The sequence below is a fragment of the Cucumis sativus genome, chromosome 6 (genome assembly GCF_000004075.3).
Source record: "Cucumis sativus cultivar 9930 chromosome 6, Cucumber_9930_V3, whole genome shotgun sequence".
Classification (NCBI taxonomy): Eukaryota; Viridiplantae; Streptophyta; class Magnoliopsida; order Cucurbitales; family Cucurbitaceae; genus Cucumis; species Cucumis sativus.
The window spans coordinates 30,770,859-30,794,778 of NC_026660.2; the positions used below are offsets into that span (position 1 = coordinate 30,770,859).

Below are 23,920 nucleotides of genomic sequence, written 5' to 3' on the forward strand. Positions count from 1 at the left end.
AATCCATTTTAGCCCTAAATTTTGTAATTTCATCAAATTCCACTTTTAACTTACATAAACAATTTTTTTTTTTAGAAAAAAGGAAAAGATAAATGTTGCTAACCTTTTTGTATAGTGCAACCTAATCCTTATAATACAATTTTGCTCTTTATTCAAATTTTATTTTGAAAATTTTCTGTTTTTTTTTTCTTTTGTTGAAATTTATAGATTTTGATGAATCTTCAATCAAACCTATTTTTATGCCATATGTTTCTATTATTGTTACGAATGATAATTAGGGAAACATTATTTAGGGTCAAGTAGTTTTTTTTCTTTTTACATTATCTTATTGTCTGAATAATTAGAATTTCTAGAAACAAAGAAAAGAAAATCTAAAATATACTTTTGGCAAGTTTTAAGAACATCAATATTTTTCATTGAAAGATATTTCCCAGACCTTAGTTTAGAGAAGAAAGGATGGTGATGACATGAGTACAGGTACTGTGAAACCTAAAACTCACTCTAATCAAATTTTACAATGAAGTTTGTGATCAAATTATAGAAAAGGAATGCAATACAATTACATGACTCTTGACTTTAAAATTAGAGGCTATGATATAAAACTTAGGCAACAATCTTATTTAGGAAGATGGTGAGGGAGGTTGACAAGAAGATTGATTCAACAGACTAAAAGTTATACTTTAATCAATTTTAATTTCGTTTGAAGATAGAACTTTATATAACAAACTGCAGAACATGTTTCCAAGGGCAGAAAGGAATAGAGAACCAACAAAATATAAATCTTCCTCTAACATTAGACACTAGTAGGGTTTTCTTGTGAAAACGGGTGAATAAAATTGATACAAAGAGGGAAAAGAAGATAGAAAAGAAGGCACCCTGCTCTCATTTAAATCGCCTAGAGATAATTGACAACATAAACATGAAAAAGAAAACTCTGTCCTCTCCTATCCAATTTATGGCAATGAATTCAATGTAGATGTTTTCAGTTAATCTGTGAAGAAAATATGTTCCCAACACATTGCCTGCTGACTGACTTACAAATGTCATAGCTTCTTCTGGAACCTACAGCAGCCAACCAACCACCTATTTGGAAGAGCTTCATGAAACTGTCATCGTGGCTTGAACTAAAATGGCATTCGGCCAGCAAGCCTGCTTTCCAAGATTCGTTTGTCTATGGCTGCATCAATTGAACTCATCTGAAACAAGAATACAACACAAAAATGATTAGACAGAAATTATAGAAATGATGCCATCGCCAAATCATATGGTTGAGTCCTATGCAAGAGGTGCCAAACTTTGCAAAAGAGGCTGACCTGGTCAAAGTCGTATTCACTGATCGATCATAAAATAAATTGTAATGATGCTACGAATGAGCAAAAATCTGTAGGGTATAATCTTGTTCCACCCAAATCCCCACACTTTGGCATCAAGCATAGGGAGAGTGAATCACATATAATAGATTGCAAAACCAAAAGGAAGAATTGAATATACTACTTTCTTAATCATATTGTTGCAATAGGTAGAAATTTCTTACAGCAAGATTTGGAAAGGTTTTATACACACACTGTAAGTGGGATAACATAAATACCTACTTGAGCCTTTTGATGCCCACAAGATTTGGTGGTATGGCGTGCAAACTGGAAAATGTCAGTTAAAAGAAAACAGCATTTACATTTGATGATGAATTTCAAGGCAAAAAGTGAGTTCAGGCTCAAGGTTCTTAGAAAAATACATTATATAAATTGTAAATGAATTAAAAGTCAGATTCGTTCGCATCCTACATTTCCAATTGTATATCACAAAGAATCCAAAATCAGAAACATGTATAGCCTACCGCACGTGGTATTTAAGTTGTAGTATAACTTACCTGGCTAGTTTCATCATGCACCTGATACTTAGTTAAGGACATTCTTCTCTCCTCCTGCACATGTTTATCATAAGAAAGTGAAAATATGTTGGAAATATCAAAGATAAATCATGGTAAATAAGCGCACCAGAAAACTTACCATAGACATTGCCTCATCATCCCAAACCAAATATACTTCATTTGTTGATGGTTGAGTAGGAGCTTTATTTGCAATTACAGGAGGTGGTCCGATAGAAGGACCACCTGTATTTGGTCCCGAAGCATAGGAGTGTGAATTGCTTAATATTCCACCTACAGCATCAAATGGAGTTACATAACCTGTTAAGTAAATTTTATATATACATACACACATATAATAATAATAATAATAATAATAATTTTTTTTAAAAAAAATTCTACTTCAAGACAAAGACAAGTTCTAACAAATGGATTTGGGAGTCACAATTTTAATAATTCCTCAGATTATAAGTTTTTTGGAAATTGCAAAGATTTATCTCTTAGAATAGAGAAAGAAGAAAAGGCTATTCCCATAAATGTTGGATGGGCATTGGTCACTTTCATACACAATTTGAAGGTTCAGTCCGATAATGGCTCTATTAACTTTCTAAATTTTGTGCAAGAGTTTGTAACAGAAACTACAGTAACAGATGCATAGATTGTAGTCTCAATTGAAATTAGTAGTGGAAGTGGCAAACATGCTCGAATATATAAGATTTAAGATTAGTTGTTTAAGCAAAAGCCAAACTTCAATTATCAACAAACATGAATATAAGGGACTGCATAAAGTAATTAATTGAACCTGGAATGTTTGCAACTTGATTTCCAATTGTAGAAAAGTTGGTACCGAGATGTGTCACTGAGCCCTTTATATCTGCTGCCGAGGTCAAAGGAATGCTTGCTGAAAGTGTAGATGAAGAAAAAGGAGAGCTTTGGGTAGGTCCATGGCTATTACTAACAACAGGGAACAACGGTTGAGATACAGAAGCTGTAGGTGTAGTTGAAGTCAATCCAGGAGGCGTTATCTGTAAAGGCTGGAGCATAGGAGTTGATGATACTGGAAGTGGAGGCCTTGCAGTCTGCACAGGAAATAGGGGCTGCTGAGCATAGCCCAATTGGACAGGAGGAGGAATTGAAACAGCTGAATTTGGGGGGAACCAAGGTTGGGGACGCGGTGGAACAGGCCAGGCAGTAGGCTGTGCTTGTCCAGTTGAAGGATAACTAAAGTCACATCGTAATTGATAAAAATTAGTAGAGGTTTGCTCTACATATTACTGAAGATAACACAATAAGATGCAAAAACTTCACGTGAAGCAGTAATAGTGAATGGAAGAGAAAAATGCAGGTAGATACTTACATAGGTTGCATTGAAGCTAAACCAGGCTGAGGAGGGTACATTATACCCAGCGATCCGGGCACCACACCTCCAACCATCTGAGTTGATGGCATCTCCACTTTGGCCACCTTTGACAAGGACTCTTCTTCTACAAGAGAGACAATAATTTCTTAGTTGTACCACTTTCTCCAACACCACTCGCAATAAGAAACAACACAAAAAAATGGCATTCATCAGTGAGCAGTATAAAGGCTCAGGGAGAGTGGAAAAGAAATCAACTCCTTCAATATAAGAGAGTAGAAAAGTTTGAAGAACAGCAAAAATAAGCATACCGCATCCCCCTCATAATTTTCTTTTCTTAAAAAAAGATCCAACAATATTAGATTTTTTAGGATCAATCAATAGCTAAGCTTGACAAGCATATTGGACAATAAAGAATATTTATAATTAAGCATGACAAGCATCAAGTTTTGTGGCAAGTTGGCTTTGTGGTCGTTTGGAGTCATCGGCTTAAAAGGAATAACAAAATTTTATGGGAGCTTGTAGAGAGCTTGTAAGGAGGTCCGGTCATTAGCTAGGTTTACTGCCTCAATCTAAGCATCAGTCTCCAAGAATTTTCCCACTTTAATTACCTATTAGGTCTAATGGGTCCACCTATTCACCCTCCCTTATCACACTAACTAGAACAAGCTCCTTCATCATAAAATAGGGTTCTCAACTCAAGTTCTATTGTCTCATGCCTTGCATTTCTGAACAACAACTAATTCAAATGGCAGACACAAACATCCTCAGATCTTATTGGATGACATGCAAGAAAAATTCCTCTTCTAAAAACAAAGCGTTATATTTCCTAACCTACAGGCTACAACAGCTAGTCTAGTCTCCATGGACACTCTGACTTAACCAATAGTCACGATAGACAATCAGATCTGTGTTATGGTTAGTTTCCATGGGTAGATTTGAATGTATCATTATCCTAAGAACCCAATACAAATACATTTCTACTCCTTGGCCCTTGAACAGTACATGTCATGTAGAAACTTTGAAGATTGTCACCTATTCAAAAATTAACATAGCCATGGCTCAATTTGCTACCAACTGAACATAGATGCAGGTCCCTTCCAACTAACTTCCTGACATAAGGTCATATGATCAATCTGTTTCAACTTTTACACATAACTTCCGGAAAGAACCTTTTGTTGGTGGCCTGGGCAGGTTGATAATTTCCAGTTTCTTTGGTGGGCACTACTCCTTTGTACATTCCATCTTATCAATCATTTCCAAGTCCAAAAAAATCAAATATAAATTATTTTCAGTAATTAATAATAAAACGCACGCAGACTGATCCAATCAGAAAAAGAAACTCCAAGATACTATGATCTGGGTGGAGGTGGGACAAATTAACGTTTTTACTGAACTTCCAAGTTAAAGGTTGTCCCCCATTAGACAAGAAATGAGAATAAGAGGCAGTTTGGAAAATAGAAAGAATATAAGTTCTTTGTAATTATAGGAGAGTTATCCTCGCCTAAACACAAGCATAACATACCCATAAACTCGTAGTCTTCTTATATGTCTATTTGCACATATGTATATGCATGCATGAAAGAGTTTGAGAGGAAGAAGAATAACAGATAATAAGTAGAGATAAAAATAAAGACAGAGCATGGATAAGTTATACAGATTCCTTACCCTCCTCTCCATAGTGTGCTGCCAACACATCAGGAGGAATTCCTTGCATTCCATAGATTTCAATATCTGTTGCTTCTCTGCCTGGTTTTGCATTAGGAACTCTATCACGAAAATACCACCAACAATAGAAACGTTAGAATATAAACGTGACCAGTACAAAAAGCACCATTTAAGAATCAAAAGTTAACTAATTAATAGGAAAGTGTTTGAACATAGAAAAATTAAGAGCTCCATTGAGAGAACGGGCAATTCTACCTAGCATATCTTTCAATATCTCAATATCTTTTCATAATCTTAGAACCCAGCATGTGGAAATCTATGAAATGAAGAAAAGTGGACTCTACGAAATTAATTCCTACGACAGTGAGCAGTTTATAATCCAGTCCATCGATGGAACAATTTACTGTTGGTGAACAAAAATTTCATCATTCAAACACATTAAGAAAGATAAATTAAATTATAAACCACAACCGGTCGTAAAATAAGTGGGTTGAGCAAAACAGTATACCCTCGATTCCTCGAATCTTTGCACTCAATAAAGCAAAAAAAAAAAAAAAAAAAAAAAAGAAGTTGATTGTAGACTTGTAGTTGAGGAGAGAAAGGAAGAGCGAGGGAAAGAGTTGACATACTTGGTGACTGACTCTTTGTGGACCTGAAGAACGTGGATGACCATACCGCCGGCAGTAGAAAGCTTCTTGTGACAGACATGGCATTTGAAGTGTTTAGCCTTCTGATGCTGAACCAATATCTTCTCGTCATCGAATTCTCTATCGCAATAGTAGCACCATACCTTAGACGAAACTCTCTTCTTCTTCTTCCCCATAACGAGAACACAAACCGTAGCGCTCTCAATTCAAATCCCGAAACCAATAGAGTGGTTACCAAGGCACAGGATTATGGGGGGAAAAAAACAAGAACCGGAGAGAATGAAACGAGCAGAGATCACGAAGATTTAGGGTTTTGTTCGTGGCGTTCTCCTATCTGGAAAGGGAAGGGGGGTTTCGTTTGTCTCACGCCGATCTCTGATTTTACCCGCTTCCTCCAATTTTCGATTTTTCACTTTCTAATTTTCTTCCCCTTCTAAATGCATAGTTGTTTATATTTATATTGTTTATACTATACCCTATACGTATTAGTTAGGTTTTACAATTTCCCTTTTTTTTCTCTATTTAATTCTATATTTTCTTTTTCTTCCTCTGTAATAAATTATTGGTATATCCATAACCTTTAAAATTATAAATGAAAATATATTTTTCTGTTTAGAAAAATGATATTTCAATTTTAAACTTTTAAGTTCAATATCTATAAATTAATTAAATAAAACATGTATATAGTTTCACCCATTATTTCTTTTATTACTTTATATTTTATTTTTTTAAAAAAAATTAAGAATGCAGAAGGATACAATCTCATACTAACATTCCACTTTTTCATAAAATAGAAAAAAATTGTTTAGATATGGATTTAGTATGACGTGATTTAAGAGAAGTATGAACGCATACAATAAGAGACTTTCCTAATGTTTTATGGATGCTACATGCATACTACTTCGAGTAATACATCCTACATGTACATTTCATCTTCGTGCTTCTCTTATTTCCTTATAATTACAAGTGGAGAAAAAAAATCATATACCAAGTCAGTAACTTGTAATTATGTAACAAAAATGAGTGCAATTTGAAATTTTTATTTGCTTACTCAATAATTAATTATTATGTACACCTCATTATATGGGATAAAACTTAAAACCTACCAAGTCCCCATTATAATTGGGTATGCTACTAACAACAATTACAAGTTTATTGTGAACTTAGTGATGAGTTGTGTTTAATATCTAGTTCACTCTTGATGCAAATGTAATAATGTTATACCAATTTTTTTATAAAAAAATTACAAATGCAGTTACTTGTCTAATTAGTTAACAAACCAAATAAATATACTTTCAAGATTGAAGTGCAGTTTGAGCCAAAAAAAGAAAAAGAATCATATGTTGTATCTGCGGTTTGGGGGAGAACATACTTCAATGAAAACGAGGAAAATCAATGTGAAGAAAAAAGTTAATTAAAACAGATGAATCAATAAATAGCAGGAACCTCGCAAGTGCCTTTTTGACATAGTTTGTGATGACAAAAACGATGGTTAAACTAGACATCTTAAAAAGATGAATTGGAAAACATTTCACGATGGTTGATGATGAACAATGATAAGCAACTTTGCTAAGATGTTAGTTTATCTCATCAATTCAAACTGCACGAAAGCCATAAAATTTACTCATGAAAGATTCAAAGCTCTTGTTCTTGCTGAAAGTATGAGTGGTGAAATGGTCTTTTCCTCGTAATATGAAAGGATTGAAACCATCCGGATTCCACAAATACAAACAATCTAAGTTTTCTTTTTAATTTTCCCAAAATGCTATACATCCCTTCACGTAATGACGGCAGAAGCGAAGATTTCACAACACATAGTAAAGAACATCGCTAGTGGTAAAATAGGATCAAATCTAATTCGCATTTATTTTAGTGAAACAAAGCCTCCTTTCTTCCCAAGTCCCAATCGACAAGCAGGCACTCTGACCGCATATCAAACTGATTATCATAAAAAATCCTGGGAGATTAGCCTTGAGATTGTTCCTAATCAGAGCCTCCCTCTCTCATTGCCTATTCTTCCTTCTTATTTTGAGCTTGCGAGGGGCCATCTGCTTTCCCAGTAGACTGGTTTATGCTAGCCTTCGCCTCGGCAAGGAATGTAGGATCCGGTTCATGTTTACTAGAAGGTTCTTTCATTGCCATTATAATATAGATAGCAATGACAACGTTGACTGATATGACAGCAAGGAATCCACTCAATAGTGTAAGAGAATGAGGGTTTAATTGTGTTGAACCTGCCCAAGAAGAGTATTTACTGAGAAGTGTAATCAAACACAAGCAAATAAAAGGGAAGAAGAAAGTAGAGGAAAAGAAAAGACGGTTATTGTCAACAAAAAGTAGAAGATCAAAACTATAAGAATGAATAAAAGGCCAATAAAAGATGACATTAATATGATAATATCCACACAATAACAACTAATATGAAGTGATATTTTTGCTAAAAAGAAAGATTACCATCTTAAAGGAACCAATCAAAGGTAATGTGAGTGATTTGGTAATGACCAGCGGTTATGAGTAAAGAGGGTAGTGAGGAATCAAACAACTATTCTTGAGAAGTTTACATTGAGCTAGTTTAGGAAGAAACATGTGGGCCTCAAGGTTTCCAATAATACTGCTACTCGGTAGAATAAGTAGTTTAGATCGGTAACTATAAATCTTATTTGTTGGTCGGGAAGGACTCTATGACAGCTCCCTTTTCCCGCCTGACCACCTCTCACGTATTAAACACCTTTCATTCTAAATAAAGATCCTTGATTTGATTCTTTGAGGTAACTCTCCCTAGTCACCCACTCTTAGACCATCACATACTAAACCATGCTTTTTAAGTAACACCATCTAGACAAGACAAAAATGCACTTATTGTATTGTACTTACCGGTAATTATCAGGATATAAAAAAAAAACCTAGAAGAGGCTGGGTTCTTAAGATAAAAAGGAGGTAAATTAGTGTCAGGCCTCCAATTACAAATGCATAGAGGCGTGGTTTTGGAAAAAAAAATGCAAATAGGAAGTCCAATTCCGAAATTTAGTGTAATATGGAGCAGGATTTTTAAGGATGCTAGGGAATGTGTGTTATGAAGGGTGCTTTTGGACAGATGATAGCTAAGTTGGCCTTTCCACCAAATCACTAACCAGTCAGTCAAGTGGGTGAGGGGGGCAGTTGATCATTCTAATGAAGGGCCAATCACACTAATTAAAAGAAAGACCATCCGGCACCAACATAAAACTAATCTTGGATGCATAACACAAATCTCCACAAACAACCGTGCAGAATAAAAAGATGACCACCAAACGAGTGCAAAGCAACCACATAGGTGATAGTAGCTAGATTTTATGTCATATCAATAAATCTTACCAGGAATCCAATTATGGTTAAAACCATGTAACAATGTGATGGGAGTTATCCACATAAACAGGGATGCAATAAAGAACTTCATAATGACGTTTGCCATTGGTACCTCCAATTTGTCAACAATGCCTGGAAAGAGAGAGTTGTTAGATGTACGATCAATAAAATACTAAACAAGAAGAAGAGTTTAAGTGCCTTCAAACAAATTTTTTTCAAAATAGAAAATAGAACAAATTTAGTAACAAATAAAACCCTTATGAGAAGTTCCAGGATTATCCTTGGAGGACACAATGGATTCCAGAAGATTTGAGATTAGCCATACAGCAAACAAAGAAATCCTTATGAGATCGATTTCAATTTCTCTAAATGGAAAAGGAAGGTGTAGAAAGATTTCTGCAAGTAAATGAAAGAAGAAGACAAAGAACTAAACCTAAAAAGTAGAAAAGAGATGGCTTTACTAAAGTAAGCTCTTTGTTCGGCCCTCTTCTTTATTCTTGCACATGTGGAGATTCTAAGGGCAAGTGGCAAAATAGAGTATTGTAGGTAAAATACTTTGAAGTGCGGCGTAAAGAAACATTAAATAGCATACACTATTTCAGAGAGTAATTTGCGTTTTGATTCACAATTTAACAACATAATACGAAAATCCACCCAAATTAGATTTCATCAACTTCATTAGTATCATGTATACCACAAGAACAAGCAGTTGAATGAAAACGGAAAGACAGTAAAGCATTCAATTCAAATCATCTACGGTTGAAATAATAAAACAAAACAAAAAAGAAGAAGAAGAAGAAGAAGTAAAAAACCACCAAATAAATATGCAGTCTCGATTACAAGTTCCATATATACATATTACATAATTCGTATTGTTAAATGTTACCATGTATACGAGACCACCACGTATATATGTTTTTGTATCTAGATATGCAGAGAACCGTCCAATTATTCATTCAATAAGATATCATTATCAACATGGTATCAATTTATCAAGTTTCAGCGGCCGCCTACCTCAGTTCACCCTGCCACCATTAACAGCCTCTGACCCGACTGTGCTGCACTGTCCAGACCGTGCCGACGATCTGCACTGTTCACACCGCTTACCTTCGTGGAGTTCCAGCTGCCCAGATATGCTTGAGCCCGGGAACCCTCGTTTGTCCTGCTGCAGACACCGTCAAACGACGACCCTAATTTGCACCGCCCTGAACCGATCTGCCGCTCACCTTCCCGCTTTCCCTAACCGCTGGTCATTACCAATACACACCAGGATTAAAGTAAATTTAAGCTGCACAATTGAAAAAACCAAAGGCAAGGTTTCTTTTACAGTACTGGGAGCCTTTCCTAAACCATTTTAGTGAAGGACAAGCCCATCATTTTAATGTACAACAATTGCACTTCTAATAACTGGACACTGAGTGATAATTACTAAAGATTAAATAAGTACAAAAATACATAATACAAAAAAATGTACCACAAAAGCTCAAGGCCTAAACCATAACCATGTTTCATATAACTTTCAACATCTCGGTTAGGACTACATATTTACACATTTACGTACATATATGTGTGTGTTTGACCAAACCAGTTGAAACATTTCTTAAACATCGATACACAACAAAAAAAAAAGAGAGAGAGAGAGAGAGAGAGAGAAAGAAAGAAGAAGAAGGGAAAAACCTTTAAACCGATAACCAAAACGGAGGGCGAGTGGGGTGGTCTGATCGGAGTTAAATTCGCCGGCGTCGTCTGATCGGAGGGGAGAGGCCGAAGGTTGAAGAATGGAGAGGAGTAGTTTAGGGTTTGTTTTTTAGGAAAGGGGCTGAGCTGAAGCTAAACAATAAAAGTAATGCTATTTTATGAAATATGGTACTTGTAAAATTATTTGTAAAAATATACCCAAAATTTTTGTCATTATTCTGAATTTCTTCGTAAATGATATTTTTTTTTTTTACAATATGATATTGATACCTACCTCACTCTCCATAAAATAATGGAAAATTGCAATTGATGATCATTTTATGAATAATAGTTAAAAATATAGTAATATTTTAAAAAAATTGTAAATATAACAAAACTATCACTGATAGATTTATATCGTTGATGGACTTCGTATGGTCTATCAGTGATATACCAATATTTACAACATGGTCTATCGATGATAGACTTATAACATTGATAAAATTTGATAAATTTTGCTATATTTGTAAAAAAATTAAATTATTACTATATACTTAATTATTTTGAATTTAATTGCTAAATTTGTAACTATCTCATAAAATGATTTGTTCTCTCGTGTATTCTTTAATTATTTGATTTTAGGGCTGTATAGTGCAGTATAGCAAAGGAGGAAGGAAATTGAATCGTGCTAAGTTTATTATGATTAATAATAAACTTATTAATAAGTCTCCTTTTTCCATATATACCTTAGCATTAGCAATTAGTGGAAGACCATGTATGATCGATGTTAGGGAATCAACATGTTTTGATCGTGTCCTAATCTTCTATGTTATGCTACGATTGCATTACATCCTCACAAGTCATAATAAAGAAAGATCTATGATGAGTATGAAGGCCTTAGGCATTGTGTTAAACATATGGAAATCATGTAGATTAATTAATTATTTCAAGTTATTTGTTTTTAATGTAATATTGCTGTTTATTATAAATTAAAACTTATCATTGAAACCATCAAAGTCTCCCTTTTATGAAAATATGATATATTTTTTTATAAAAATGTTATAATTAATTTATAATTATAGCTAAATTAAACTCTATTTCATACGAACCTACAAAATAAACATCAATATTGGAAATGAATTACAAAATCAAAATTTTACGTTAAACATTCATTAAATTTGGTGTATTAAATATTTAATTTAATTACTAACCACGATCCAAACGAACTAATTGTTAACAATAAAATATGAAGCATAAGTATATTAGTTGAAATTTATTGTCATTACTTTTATAACAAGTTAAAATTTATTAAGTTTGGATGATATATATTTATATTTCTTTTTTTTTAATTGATCAAATAACATATTATATATTTATGGAAAAGAATAATATTGTGTTATATATACATTTTATGTCATAGTACCAACTTTTTATCATTTGAATTTGTAAACAATTAACTCGTTTTCAGAAAAAGCATATTTAATATAAGAATAACTTCCCATTCAAGGTTGCTTCTTTAATAATGTTTGTGGTTAAATATTGCAATCATAATATTAATTCATTATATTACATGTTTACTTCTGATTGTATCTCCTCATTATTATTGGCTGAAATTTAATTTTAAATATATCACTTAAAAATAGCTTCAATATAAATTTTGTAGGTTGTTTTATTTTCTGCTGAAAATATATTATCAATATTTATTAATTGTATGTGTTCTTTTTTAAAGTGGACGTGGAAAATTATATTGAAACTATTGTTTAGTTTAACAAAAAAAAAATGTCACATAGTTAGATTGAGAGGCTTGAAATGACTTAGGTTCTAATAGTCCTTGTTGTCCCGTTGTCATTGTATTGCACCCTATGTTTGTAGGTTTAGACCACATTTAATATGTTAATAATTAATCATCTTCTCCAATTATTACCATATTTAGGTTTTGTACCAAAACATTTATAAGTATGTACAATCATAGACTTTACAAATAATACCGGTGATGACGAGGATAAGAAAATTAAGTAAGTGATCATTCGGTCGTATCCGAAAATAAATTATACAAAAAATGGACGTAAAAGAGACAACAACCAACGTTGTGCCGGTTAGAAAAAAAAATGAAAAATAAATTATTTAAAGTTCAATTGTATTTAGTTGATAGGATAAGTTTATATATATTGTCTATTTGTTTAATGTCAAACGATCAAATTATCTCTTCGATTAAAACAATGTTTTTTCAAATATAAAAAAAATCTATTTCCACAATATGAAAAAAATCACTAAGAAACAAAATTAATTACGCTTGATTTATATAAAATATAAATATTTTATATATTTTGGACAAATTTCTTTTTAAAAAATAACGTATTAATAGTTGAGTTATGTCCATATCACTCAACATTAGACATGAAATCAAACATAACAAATATATTATAAAAAACATATATACCTACATAATTGAAAAAATTGTAGACTAAATATATAAAGTGATCGATAGGCAATAACCAAATTGAAAAGCGGTTGAGAGAATGCATGCATCCCTATAAGAAAAAGTTAGTATATCAAAGACTATATATACCGATCAACGAAGCCCGTAAATATATACCAAAATCATAATAAATAGTTGAGTTGTACTCTATTCGACACATTATAACTTCAAATGCTAAAAACAACCATAACAACGTTGGTGTTACACGTAGCCAAGATAAAGAAAAAAGGTAAGTAATTTAAGAAAAGAAAAGAGTTATAACCTCTATGACTCGTATGTTTAGATGAACTATACATTTTCTACCATGCATTTGAGCGTGATAGGCTCGACACCACACCAATATTAAACATTCTTACACATGCAAACCAGGAAAGCAAAATGAGATAGAGAGAAGAATGGCAAATCCAGGAGAGGATTCCAACCACAACCAACACAAACGAGATCCAAACGCCAACAAATTTGATTAAACTATAAATAATCTATTACAAACATATAATTTAAAACTAATCTCTCATTCACATTATTCATTTTACATTTAAATAATTGAAAAAATCTGAATTTAAACAATTGTTTATTTTTTGTTGTTTTAATATTAAAGCAAACAATATTTAGGAAAGTTGACAGATTGTGACATCATAAACTTTAAAAAATAAAAAGAATAGAAAATAAAAAAGGGTATTATTGACATAGGGGTTTGGGGTTGCTTCAACAATAACCTTTACCTAGTTGGTAAAAATACCTTACCCCTAAACCCTTTTGTCAATTTCGTTAGGCTACCAAACCAAACCCACACCAAATTTTAAAATGAAAAAACCTTTGCATCAAACCTTTCTTTTCTTTTTTTCTCTTTTCCCATTTCTAAACGAACTATCACATGTCCCACTTTTTTTTTAATTTCCTCTTCCTCTTTCTTTTTTTCCTAATTTCTTACATTCAATTACACTTTATTCCATGGTTTTTAAAATCATATAGTTGAAATTTCAGGATTACTCTTTTATTCTAAAATTTTAATTTTGTTTCTATTAATTAACCATTAAGATTTTTTTTATCTATTAAACATTTACCCAACACGCTAATTATGTATTGTAATTTAAAGAACACATGTACACGTCAAGAGTTTGGGTGTAATAATCACTAAACACAACAGTTACCTAAACTAGCATTAATACATAGTTCAATAAATAATAAATACAAAATTCCTAGAAAATAATAATAATGTTATGTTGCTAAGTTCATATTCTTTATCACATTTCCCTAAACAATATAAAAAGAAATAATTAATTATCTTTCTAGACCCCTTTTGGTTTCTTTTTGCAGTTAAACCCCTTCTCTTTTCTCCATGCATCCCAATTTCCCACCTTTATTTCTCTCTCTCCCTGTGATCTCTATAAAACCCCCTTCTCTCCTTAAACACAATATTCCTCCACACACCAATAAACAACAATGGCATCAAAACCACTCCTCTTTTTCATATTACTATCCCTTCCAATCCTCCCATTTCTTTCTTCTGCAACACCAAGTTTGGATTCCCATTCTTCTCCGGCGCCACCCACCCATTTTTCAGGCGGAAGCTCCTCCCATTACCACCGCCATTTCTCTAATTTACGCAAACTCAAATCCTCCCTCTCTGTTCGCCACGAGTCCGCCCCCTCTGCCCCAAATCCCAGTTTTATAACGACAGTAAGTTATTATTGTTTTCTTGTGTTTAATTATATTTTCAAAATGTTGCACGTTTACCGAATCATTGGGTAAAATGTGTTGACGTAATTGAGGATGTGCTGACTGCTTGGTGTAGCCACCATCTGGCGCTCGTGTGTATCACGTGACATCGTATGGAGCCGATCCCACCGGAAAAACCGATAGCACAGATTCGCTTCTGAAGGCATTTTCGGACGTTTACAATTCTAACGGTGAAGGCTCGTTGATGGAGGGCATCAAGAATCTAGGAGGCGTTCAGATTAATCTGGACGGTGGTAATTTCATGATTAGTCGTCCTTTGCGCTTACCTGGTGTCGGTGTAGGCAATGTCGTGGTACGCCTTCCCCCACTTGATTACATGATTTTCACTTTTGTGCTAATTTATTTATTATTCTTAGAAAGAAAAGGGAAAAAGAAAGGTTGAATTTAATTGGAAATTGAAAAGTGTTTAATTAGGTGAAGTGAGCAGTGCAACTAATTTTGGTAACGCCCGTTAGAAATGGTAAGGAAGGTTGTTGGTGAAAATTATTAAGAGGGTCTTAAAAGTCAATTCACTTACCCCTTCTCTCCCTGCATGCTCCAAACTCCAATTTTGGAGGGTCATAAAAGTATTTCTATCCAAATTATTTTCTTTATTTTCATTCTTCTTCTTCTTATTATTATTTTAAATCAATTTTAATCTAATCTTTTATTTTTCACTCCCACTACAATTTAATGATTTCAATTTCATAATTTCTTTGGAGTCAAGTTTGTGTTTTCGAATATCATTTTGTCCTTGCCAAATCTATACTATATTATAATGAAACATAAGAATTTATGTATTTTTTTAAATTTAAATTTATAGAAGTTTTGGATGGCGCGATTTAAATTAAGAAATTAAAAAAATAAAATATGGCACATTCACATCAAATAAAAGAGGTGTCCATTATATATAAATTTTAATTATAGATGAAGACTCAGATTTCAAACACTTAATTGAAAATGAAATAATATTAAGGGTATGGGTAGCTGTTTGAAAATGGAAAGAAAAGCATTACTTTTTTCAAACAATGTGCTTTGTTTTTCTTGGTCTCAATTAATTAATTTCCTACGGAAACGCATTTCTGTTTCTTCAAATCCAAATCTTGCTTTCTTGATTTCTCACAAAGTCATCCAAAACAATTAATTAAGTTTTCTTTCTTTCTTTTTTGTTCTCCTTTTTTAAGTTTTCTTCCAATTGGTGTATTTAACTTGATACCTTTTACGTCGTTTATACCAATTATCTACCCCTCACAATATAATAAGAGAAAAATACATTTTATTTTGTAGTCAGAATACTAATGTTTAGCATGAGTTTTGAATACACATCTTTAGTAGAATAAAAAAGATTATTTACATTTTCTAAAATATTTATAAATTTGTTTTTGTAATTGAAATGTCATATAATTGTATAAAAAAGCAAACAACGATTTGTGTGTGTGGATTATATAAAAGATTAATCACGTTTGTGTATTTTATAATTGTATTATACACCCACATGTGTAGTACTAATGGAATGAGTGGGAAGAAACGATTTTTCAAATCTTGGGATTATGAAAAATATCAAACAAAACGCCTTCACTCTCATATCTATTTCAAATCCAACCAACTCGTTTTTACAATATCAAAATTAATTTTCAGCATGATTATTGAAAACACAAAAACAAAAATCCAAATTGGTGTTTGAGATATGGTTTTTGAAATTTCAGATACACGGAGGCAGTCTACGAGCTTCAGATGATTTTCCTTCGGATGGATACCTAATCGAATTATCATCGTCTTCCTCAGCCCCCAAGAACAGTTTTGATAACCAAAAAACCATCAACTCTTCATCTCAAGATGCGATCCTTATTTCTTCTCCTTCATCCTATAATTACGAATATATCTCTTTCAAAGACCTTCTCTTGGATTCCAATTTCAGAGGTGGCGGCATTTCCGTCCTCAATTCCTTAAGAATAACCATCGACAATTGCTACATTACTCATTTCACCACCATCGGTATTTCTGTTCAAGGCGGTCACGAGACCTACATCCGCTCCTCTTTCCTCGGCCAACACATTACTGCCGGCGGTGATCCAGGTGAACGAAACTTCTCCGGAACTGGAATCAGTCTCCTTGGCAATGACAACGCCGTCACTGACGTTGTCATTTTCTCCGCTGCCACTGGAGTCCTCGTCCAAGGTCAAGCCAACGTTCTCACGGGCGTTCATTGCTACAACAAGGCTACTGGATTCGGGGGTACAGGAATTTACTTGCAATTACCAGGATTAACGCAGACTAGAATCTTGAATTCGTACATGGATTACACCGGAATCGTAGCGGAAGATCCAGTTCAACTCCAGATTGCCAACACATTCTTCCTTGGCGACTCTTATATCACGCTGAAATCAATGAACGGCGTGGCGAGTGGAGTGAACATCGTGGACAATATGTTCAGTGGATCGGACAAAGGAGTGGCCATCGTTCAACTGGACGAATCCAAATCGGCATTCAAGCAAGTAGATCAAGTGGTGGTAGAGAGAAACAACGTGAGAGGAATGCAAGCGAAATCAACGGTTGGAAGCGCAGAATTGGAAGGAAACGGAACTTCATGGGTTCTGGATTTCAATCCTGTTCTGTTGTTTCCAAATCTCATTAAGAACGTTCAGTACACGTTTCGAAGCATTGACAACGGATTTCCGAAGCATATAGTGAGAAATGTATCGGATAATCGGGTGGTGATTGAGACGGACGTTGCGGTGGTGGGAAGCGTGTTTGCGAGGGTGGATCAGGGGACGAGTTAGTTTAGACAAAGAATGGTTAAAAAAGAAAAAGAAAAAGAAAAGTTAATAAATTAGATTTTATGAATGAAATAAATTATGATTGAATTTGACCACAGAAAGTGTAAGTAAGTAGAGTGATTGGTAGTTTCAAAATTGGGTGGAAGGATGGAAAAGAAGGCAATGTGAAATGTTGGCTTTGTTCTCTGCTTTCGCAAATGTTTTGTCAAGTCTGGAAGAACGATAAAAACAAGACTTGCTTTTTCGTCTCGAACCAACTCATCTTCTCTTTTTCCCTTTCTTTTTTTAACCCACGCCTGACGCCAACATCACACACTCAAATAATAATCAATCAAGGCCGAGGCCAGCACCTTGGGCCGCTCAGCCCAATTTCCTCTCTTCTTTTGGTCTCTTCCTTCTCGAGAGAGCCCGTTTCATCACTCGATGATTCTTTGTAAGAATGGTCCATGACAATCAAAATAGAGGCACGTGGAAAATTGATTAAACTCTTGGGTGCTAAGATGAAAGAAAGTGAGGGGACAATGAGACTGTCTTTTCTCTTTATAGTGCACAAACAAAAGACAACAAAGAGGTTGATTCATTTTTCGAATAACCCCACTACCCCATCACATTCTCCCCCTCCCTCTTGCATTCAACCCACCTATCTCTCTGTCCACAAATATCTAATTTTGATCCTATGCCCTTCTTCAAATCTTATGTTTCTTCATCTTAACTTGTTTTGTATGAGACTGTGTTTATATTGCTTTCTTCTCACCCATTTCACCTAGTGGAGAATGCTTGCTTCTTCGTTCATGGAGCCCTCACCTTCTCCTTCCCTTAATCCATCCCCAAGCGTGTCTATCACGGACCCTCACGAGCATGTACTAGGTGGCAACTTCAACCTCATTGTTCTCGTCGTTGCAATTGTTTGCGCCGTTGTTTGCACGCTTGGTCTAAATACCATGCTGATATGTATACTTCAATGTGCGAATCACTCTCTTAGACAAACAGTCCAATGGGTGGCTTTAAGGGGACTGAACTCAGGCATGAAGAAGCAAGACATGGTTGCCCTCCCAACTTCAACTTACACCAACTCTGGATCACCGATTTCGCCTTCATCTACTTCAGCCTGTGCTATCTGCCTCATCGACTTCTCAAACGGGGATAAAGTACGAGTGCTGCCGAACTGTGCTCATAGGTATCATGTCAGTTGCATTGATAAATGGTTGCTGTCTCACTCTTCTTGCCCCACCTGCAGGCATCAGCTCAAGTCCAAGGACTCTATAGATCACATTGTGTAATAATGTCAAGTAAAATTGAACAAGTGAAGAAGCAGTAGACTTAAAGTGAATCAGGTAAGAAATAAAAATGATTCCAAGAGTTGAGATTGATTGATAAAATTAGTTGAAGTGAGTAAGCAATAAAACTAGATTTTGGTGTTTCCTATGCTTTTGATTATCTTCTTTTGAGTTGAAGATAGAACTCTATTGATCAAGGCTATAAAACTAGGTAACTGTATAGAGTCGACACATCCATCGATCAAGCTTCAAAAGCTAAATAAAAGCTACTTTAGAATTGTCTCCCTTTTGAGAAGATAGAACAAAGCACTTTGAGTGGTTGGACTGTGACCCGTCTAGAAGTGGAAGATACAGGAGAATCAATATATTATTCTCCTTGAAGACACCTCCATGGTTTCAAAAAAATCAAGTCCTAAGTAGAAAATTTAAATCTGTTTTACAACTCCTTGAATTTGAAAATTTATTTATTTTTGTTCCAATTGTTTACTCAAATTGCAAACACCAAAATTTTAAAAATGACCTTTTCAGTTTTCAAAAGTTGGCTAATTTAGCTAGGTTTTCAAAACATAACCATGCAAGAAATGAGCTTAATTTTTTAAAAATTGAAACTTAAGAAGTAAAGTGTTTTTTACTGTGGAAGTAGATCATGCGTATAAGATATGAAACCCGCTGAGTGCAAGTCAAGAAATTAAAATCTGATTGCAAAGACAATAAGGAACTTTAAATTTGGAAACTGATTATTGGATAAGGAATTTTTCTTTAAAAAAAAAGGACTTGTAAAGGTAATTACGAATTTCCGCATTCGCCACAATCTGAATTGCAACGCTACAAAAAGCAATACGCACTGGGAGATGCAGTCAAGTGTCCTAAACAGTGTATTTACAAATACAGATATTTTGTTCCTGTTACAAAATACAAGAGAAGAGTTTCACAATCTTATCAGCATCTAACGCTTGGAACTACGAAGATAGATGTAATGAATCCATCTCAGCAAACACTTCAGCACTCATTGATTCTTTGAAATTGATCTAAATCTCCTTGGGCATAACTGTCATTAACTGTCAAGCCATCTCTTTCCTATATAAATATTTTGCTTCTCAGAAAAAGGAAGATCAATACCAACAATCTGCCACATCTTCTTGATCCACGTTAGCCCGCTCATTAGGCCGCTCTTTTGGGGGTCCAGAGGCTCTTGGATATCCTCCAAAGGAACCACTACCAGGTGTTGCAATTTCCACATAGATCATCCTTCCATCAAATATCTGTCTCCCAGAAGAAACAACATTAACTTTCAAGCATGATTTACCTTATCTACAAAAGACAAAGCTAGGTGAAGTTTTTAACCTTGCAATCCATAGTTTCCAGAGCGAGCATCGCATCGTCTTGGCACGTGTATTGAATAAACGCGTAACCTTTTGGTCTTTTTGTTGATCGATCTTTTGCTAATAACACTGCCATGGGTTGATAAGTGAAGCAACAAGATTAAAAGGCTTATTGGACTTGGTTGGAGATTAGCCAACAAAAAATGCAATTACCTTCAGCAATCTCACCAAAATTCGAGAATTCTTCTTGCAGTCGACTCTCATTGGTGGAGTATGGTAAATCTGCATATAGTTTTTTAATTAATGGAAGCAGAGTTTGAGCATTCAAAGGTGCTCAAGAAAAAGTATTCCATTGATTTGATATTGCAATAACCTCCTATACAAGGCTTCTTAAAATCTAGACAACTTCACAAGACATCAAAAAAAAAAAAAAGCGAGAACAAGAATATAGCAGAAGAAAATTCATGAAGAAAAAGTTGCATTCGGAAGGCATATGAATTACAAGTGAACAATGACCTCTTAAACTTCTCTCACAAATTATTGAAAATCTGCTTTCCAAAAATAATAAAAATATTTTCAATTAGTTTACTTCAGAAGACAGTTTGCAAAGGTTCTTTTGCTATTGTATTTGTTTTCTGTTGACTTTTTACTTTGACTAATATTAAGTTACACCATGCTTAAACAGAACTCTGCACTCTAAATAAATTATCAGTGTAATGAAAACAGGAAAAGATGAAAATAAAAATAGCTAACAGATAGAAAACAGGGCAATGCTACTTTGTTTCTTCTCTTCTCACCTGTCCTGAATCAATTAAAATAAGTGAAGAACGTCACCAATAGTTTTCCATGAAAACCTCAATATGGATAAGTACACTCCAAATGTGACGATGGTTGGGTTGGATAGTTGGGTCAGGGTGAAAGTCATTCATATTGCAGGAAAACACATAACAACAAAAAATGAGGAAAGGAAGTTGACTGGAAACTCCAAAAAAAGGCTAATGGGAAGGTCTGGATAATTTTCATAGATATACACCAAGAGCCACAGTTCACCTTAACTTTTTTTTTTTTTTCACTTCAAATAAATTATTAATCCTTTATGTCCGTATTCTTAAAAGTAAGGAGAAAAAGAGCTGTGTCGAAACTCACATAATTATCAATACATGAGTTCCCGTACTCCATAAATGCTTTATTATCCACTCCACATCACTTGCATTAAGCATCATTATCATTATGTTAGTGGACATCTAAGGTGTCAACATTATTATGCTTTTACTTCCTAATCCCATTTTCAGGAATCAAATTGGACCAAATTGATATGTGTCACCTTAATGGAAAGTATAATAATTTTTTTTTTAAAAAAAACTATCCTTCTAGCTTCTAAATCTATTTAACTAAAAGTTCAGTGAGCCAAATAAGCCATAAAATATGCTAAGAATCTAAAGGCATTAAAATTTCCATTAGCAAGATAATCAAGTCTGTATCTCTAGTCACCTACACACAGAAAATGTAAGAAAAGTTTCAATCTAAATCAATTCAACAAAAGATTTTATTTTAACATTGTCACCAGGTTTTGTTTTAACATTGTCCCCAATTTATATACAGTTCATTTTTCTTTTAAACAGGCGCATGGTCGAAGTCCTGGGCTTCTCTCACTGCTAGGTAGTTTACAGTTTCATAAACAATTTCACTTACTGATTGGTTCATTAATTTAGATTCAAGAACTTTCTTGGAGTTTTCCCTTTCTTGGGGAGGGGGATAATTTATCACCCCCACCTTTTTACGTGTAGGGTCAATTTCTTTCTTACAACTCCATAAACAATACTTAACAAACTTGGGAAATTTTCAATTCAATGGCAATGAATATCTAACTTTCTAGGTTGTTTACAATGAACGCTGCAGAACTTTCATGGTGCCTTCTATGCTTCCGTACAAATTTCATCATTGCTAATAATAAACAAACCAAACTGAGACAACGGCGTAAACTTTCAGCAGAAGAAAGCCTTGAAAAATAAACCAAAACCACAAAAATAGCATAAATAACAACAATAGGGCAAAATCAAGAAGAATCAAGATAGCAACCAAAAAAGCTAAAATAAAAGGAAAGGAACAGGAAAACCCTAAGAGGAGAAACAGAAAAACTGAAATAACAGCAAATACGACAAATTGGGGGGAAATTCGAAATGGGAAATCAAGAAAATCACATGAAACGAAAGGAAGAGGGAAGTGAATTTACTTCTAACCATGAGTCTACTGGCAAGAGGATAATCAAAGAAAGAAGCTCGAAGATTCAGAGATATGCGATTGGAAGCGACAAGTCGATTATTCGGAAAAATGGGTCCCCGAAGATTTGAAACTGAAGGGAAGGAGACGGTGGTCGCCCACATATTGGCGCTCAAATCTGCTCAGTCCACGCCCTGGAGCTTCGTTCGTTCGATCGATCGCACCTCAAAACCCGAATTCGCGGCTTCTTATTTTCATAACACCGAACAGTTTTAATTTTGGGAAAAACTACTTCTGCTTTTGGTTCCTAAATTTTAAAAATATACATTTTTAATCTTAATAGATTAAATTATACAACTATCTCAAAATTTCTCACTAATATTGTATAATTTTAACTTAACTTAAAACAGTAGTCATTTGATGCATGTTATAAATTATTGGTTATAGAAGGAGATTCTCGTGTTGATAAGATACGAAAAAAATAAAAAACTAAAGAAATAGACGTTAGTGACAATAACCTAAATGATTTTGGTTTGGCCTAAGTGGTAGGGGTAGTAATAAGTAATGTAAGCCGTAAGGGGTAGATATGTAGTGTAGGAGCCAAAGTAGCTCAATCTCACCCCATCATCCTTCAAAATTATCATCATTATGCCTCATAAATGTGAATTTATTTTATATTAAATAACATTTATTAACCTATAAAACTATAACATTCTAAATCAACTCATCCTTAGATATAAATATTTTCACTCATGTCAACAACACAAACTAATATACATAAATATTTTGTGTGTTTTAATTTACACGTCAAATTGAAAATATATATATATATATATATTTCAAATAAGGTTGGTAGTCATATGCTAAAAATTACTATACAATACATTTTATCTTCAAACATATGATATTTTTAAATAATTGATTCACTCAAATAAAGATTATGTACTCTTTAGCCTATCTTCCTAGGTTATGGCAGCAAAAACACTTATGATTTATAAATAAATTAATTTAAGTTACGATCGTCATTTGTACTATATATATATATATGCGTCATTGTGATTCTAACATAATCATATCTTATATACAGTGGCTAAAATCAATTTCTCAATAGGAAAAAAGAAAAAGAAAACTAAAATGGATATGTAGAGCCAAAAATTGAGATAATGTTAGAAAAAGGTTTTGGTATTCAAAGGGTTGACTGAAAATCAAACAAAATTAGTTTACCATTGACTGAGACAAAATGAATTTATTATAGAAAAAGAGAATGGAGAAAATGGCCCTTCATTCTTTCTTATCAGTATGTCCTCTTCATTTCATCACTCCATTCAAGTCAAACACTTAGACACCACATGACTCCTTTAATAGTGTGTTGCTGCAAGCAATACTCTTAAATTAATATTATCAATTCATATCACTGTTGGAATCTACTGAGTTTGTTATTTGTAATTTGTATTCAACATAACATGTGTAATTAATGTTTACGATTATGATAGAAAGATTCAAAGACGTAACAATATTTGATAATATTGTTTTCACTTAGCTAACATATTATTAGTATAGTAAGTATA

At 33.8% G+C, this 23,920-nt stretch overlaps 5 protein-coding genes across 8 annotated transcripts; 2 read left to right on the top strand and 3 right to left on the bottom strand.

The window, feature by feature from the left end:
* Positions 1-699: 699 nt before the first annotated feature.
* Positions 700-5,975, bottom strand: LOC101206973 (protein SUPPRESSOR OF FRI 4). 3 transcript variants are annotated; one of them, XR_969952.2, is made up of 8 exons: positions 5,519-5,975; positions 4,890-4,990; positions 3,222-3,348; positions 2,667-3,085; positions 2,007-2,158; positions 1,868-1,921; positions 1,314-1,637; positions 700-1,196 (listed from the first exon to the last, which is right to left on the bottom strand). XR_969952.2 is itself a non-coding variant. In XM_004134496.3 (7 exons), exons 1-7 carry the CDS (start codon positions 5,710-5,712, stop codon positions 1,125-1,127), a joined length of 1,119 nt encoding a protein of 372 aa, XP_004134544.1. In that variant the 5' UTR covers positions 5,713-5,975; the 3' UTR covers positions 700-1,124. The 3 variants fall into 3 exon arrangements, 2 of the variants coding, with proteins under 2 accessions (XP_004134544.1, XP_011658337.1); XM_004134496.3 differs by lacking the exon at positions 1,314-1,637; XM_011660035.2 differs by having other exon boundaries at positions 700-1,637.
* Positions 5,976-7,117: 1,142 nt separating this feature from the next.
* LOC101206493 lies at positions 7,118-10,717 on the bottom strand. 2 transcript variants are annotated; one of them, XM_004134494.3, is made up of 4 exons: positions 10,559-10,717; positions 9,896-10,127; positions 8,891-9,013; positions 7,118-7,770 (listed from the first exon to the last, which is right to left on the bottom strand). In XM_004134494.3, the coding sequence occupies exons 3-4, from the start codon at positions 8,985-8,987 to the stop codon at positions 7,547-7,549; spliced, it is 321 nt and encodes a 106-aa protein (XP_004134542.1). In that variant the 5' UTR covers positions 8,988-9,013; positions 9,896-10,127; positions 10,559-10,717; the 3' UTR covers positions 7,118-7,546. The 2 variants fall into 2 exon arrangements, with proteins under 2 accessions (XP_004134542.1, XP_011658340.1); XM_011660038.2 differs by lacking the exons at positions 9,896-10,127; positions 10,559-10,717 and adding an exon at positions 9,137-9,287.
* Positions 10,718-14,419: 3,702 nt separating this feature from the next.
* On the top strand, positions 14,420-17,777 carry LOC101205875 (polygalacturonase QRT3). Its single transcript, XM_004134491.3, has 3 exons — positions 14,420-14,717; positions 14,833-15,069; positions 16,463-17,777. The coding sequence occupies exons 1-3, from the start codon at positions 14,481-14,483 to the stop codon at positions 17,534-17,536; spliced, it is 1,548 nt and encodes a 515-aa protein (XP_004134539.1). The 5' UTR covers positions 14,420-14,480; the 3' UTR covers positions 17,537-17,777.
* Positions 17,778-17,906: 129 nt separating this feature from the next.
* LOC101207706 (RING-H2 finger protein ATL73) lies at positions 17,907-18,958 on the top strand. The gene is made up of 2 exons (XM_031887175.1): positions 17,907-18,681; positions 18,771-18,958. The coding sequence occupies exons 1-2, from the start codon at positions 18,307-18,309 to the stop codon at positions 18,849-18,851; spliced, it is 456 nt and encodes a 151-aa protein (XP_031743035.1). The 5' UTR covers positions 17,907-18,306; the 3' UTR covers positions 18,852-18,958.
* A 567-nt stretch (positions 18,959-19,525) lies between these two features.
* Positions 19,526-22,685, bottom strand: LOC101206110 (glycine-rich RNA-binding protein 4, mitochondrial). Its single transcript, XM_004134492.3, has 4 exons — positions 22,366-22,685; positions 20,346-20,414; positions 20,155-20,261; positions 19,526-20,072 (listed from the first exon to the last, which is right to left on the bottom strand). The coding sequence occupies exons 1-4, from the start codon at positions 22,514-22,516 to the stop codon at positions 19,923-19,925; spliced, it is 477 nt and encodes a 158-aa protein (XP_004134540.1). The 5' UTR covers positions 22,517-22,685; the 3' UTR covers positions 19,526-19,922.
* Between the last annotated feature and the right edge of the window lie 1,235 nt (positions 22,686-23,920).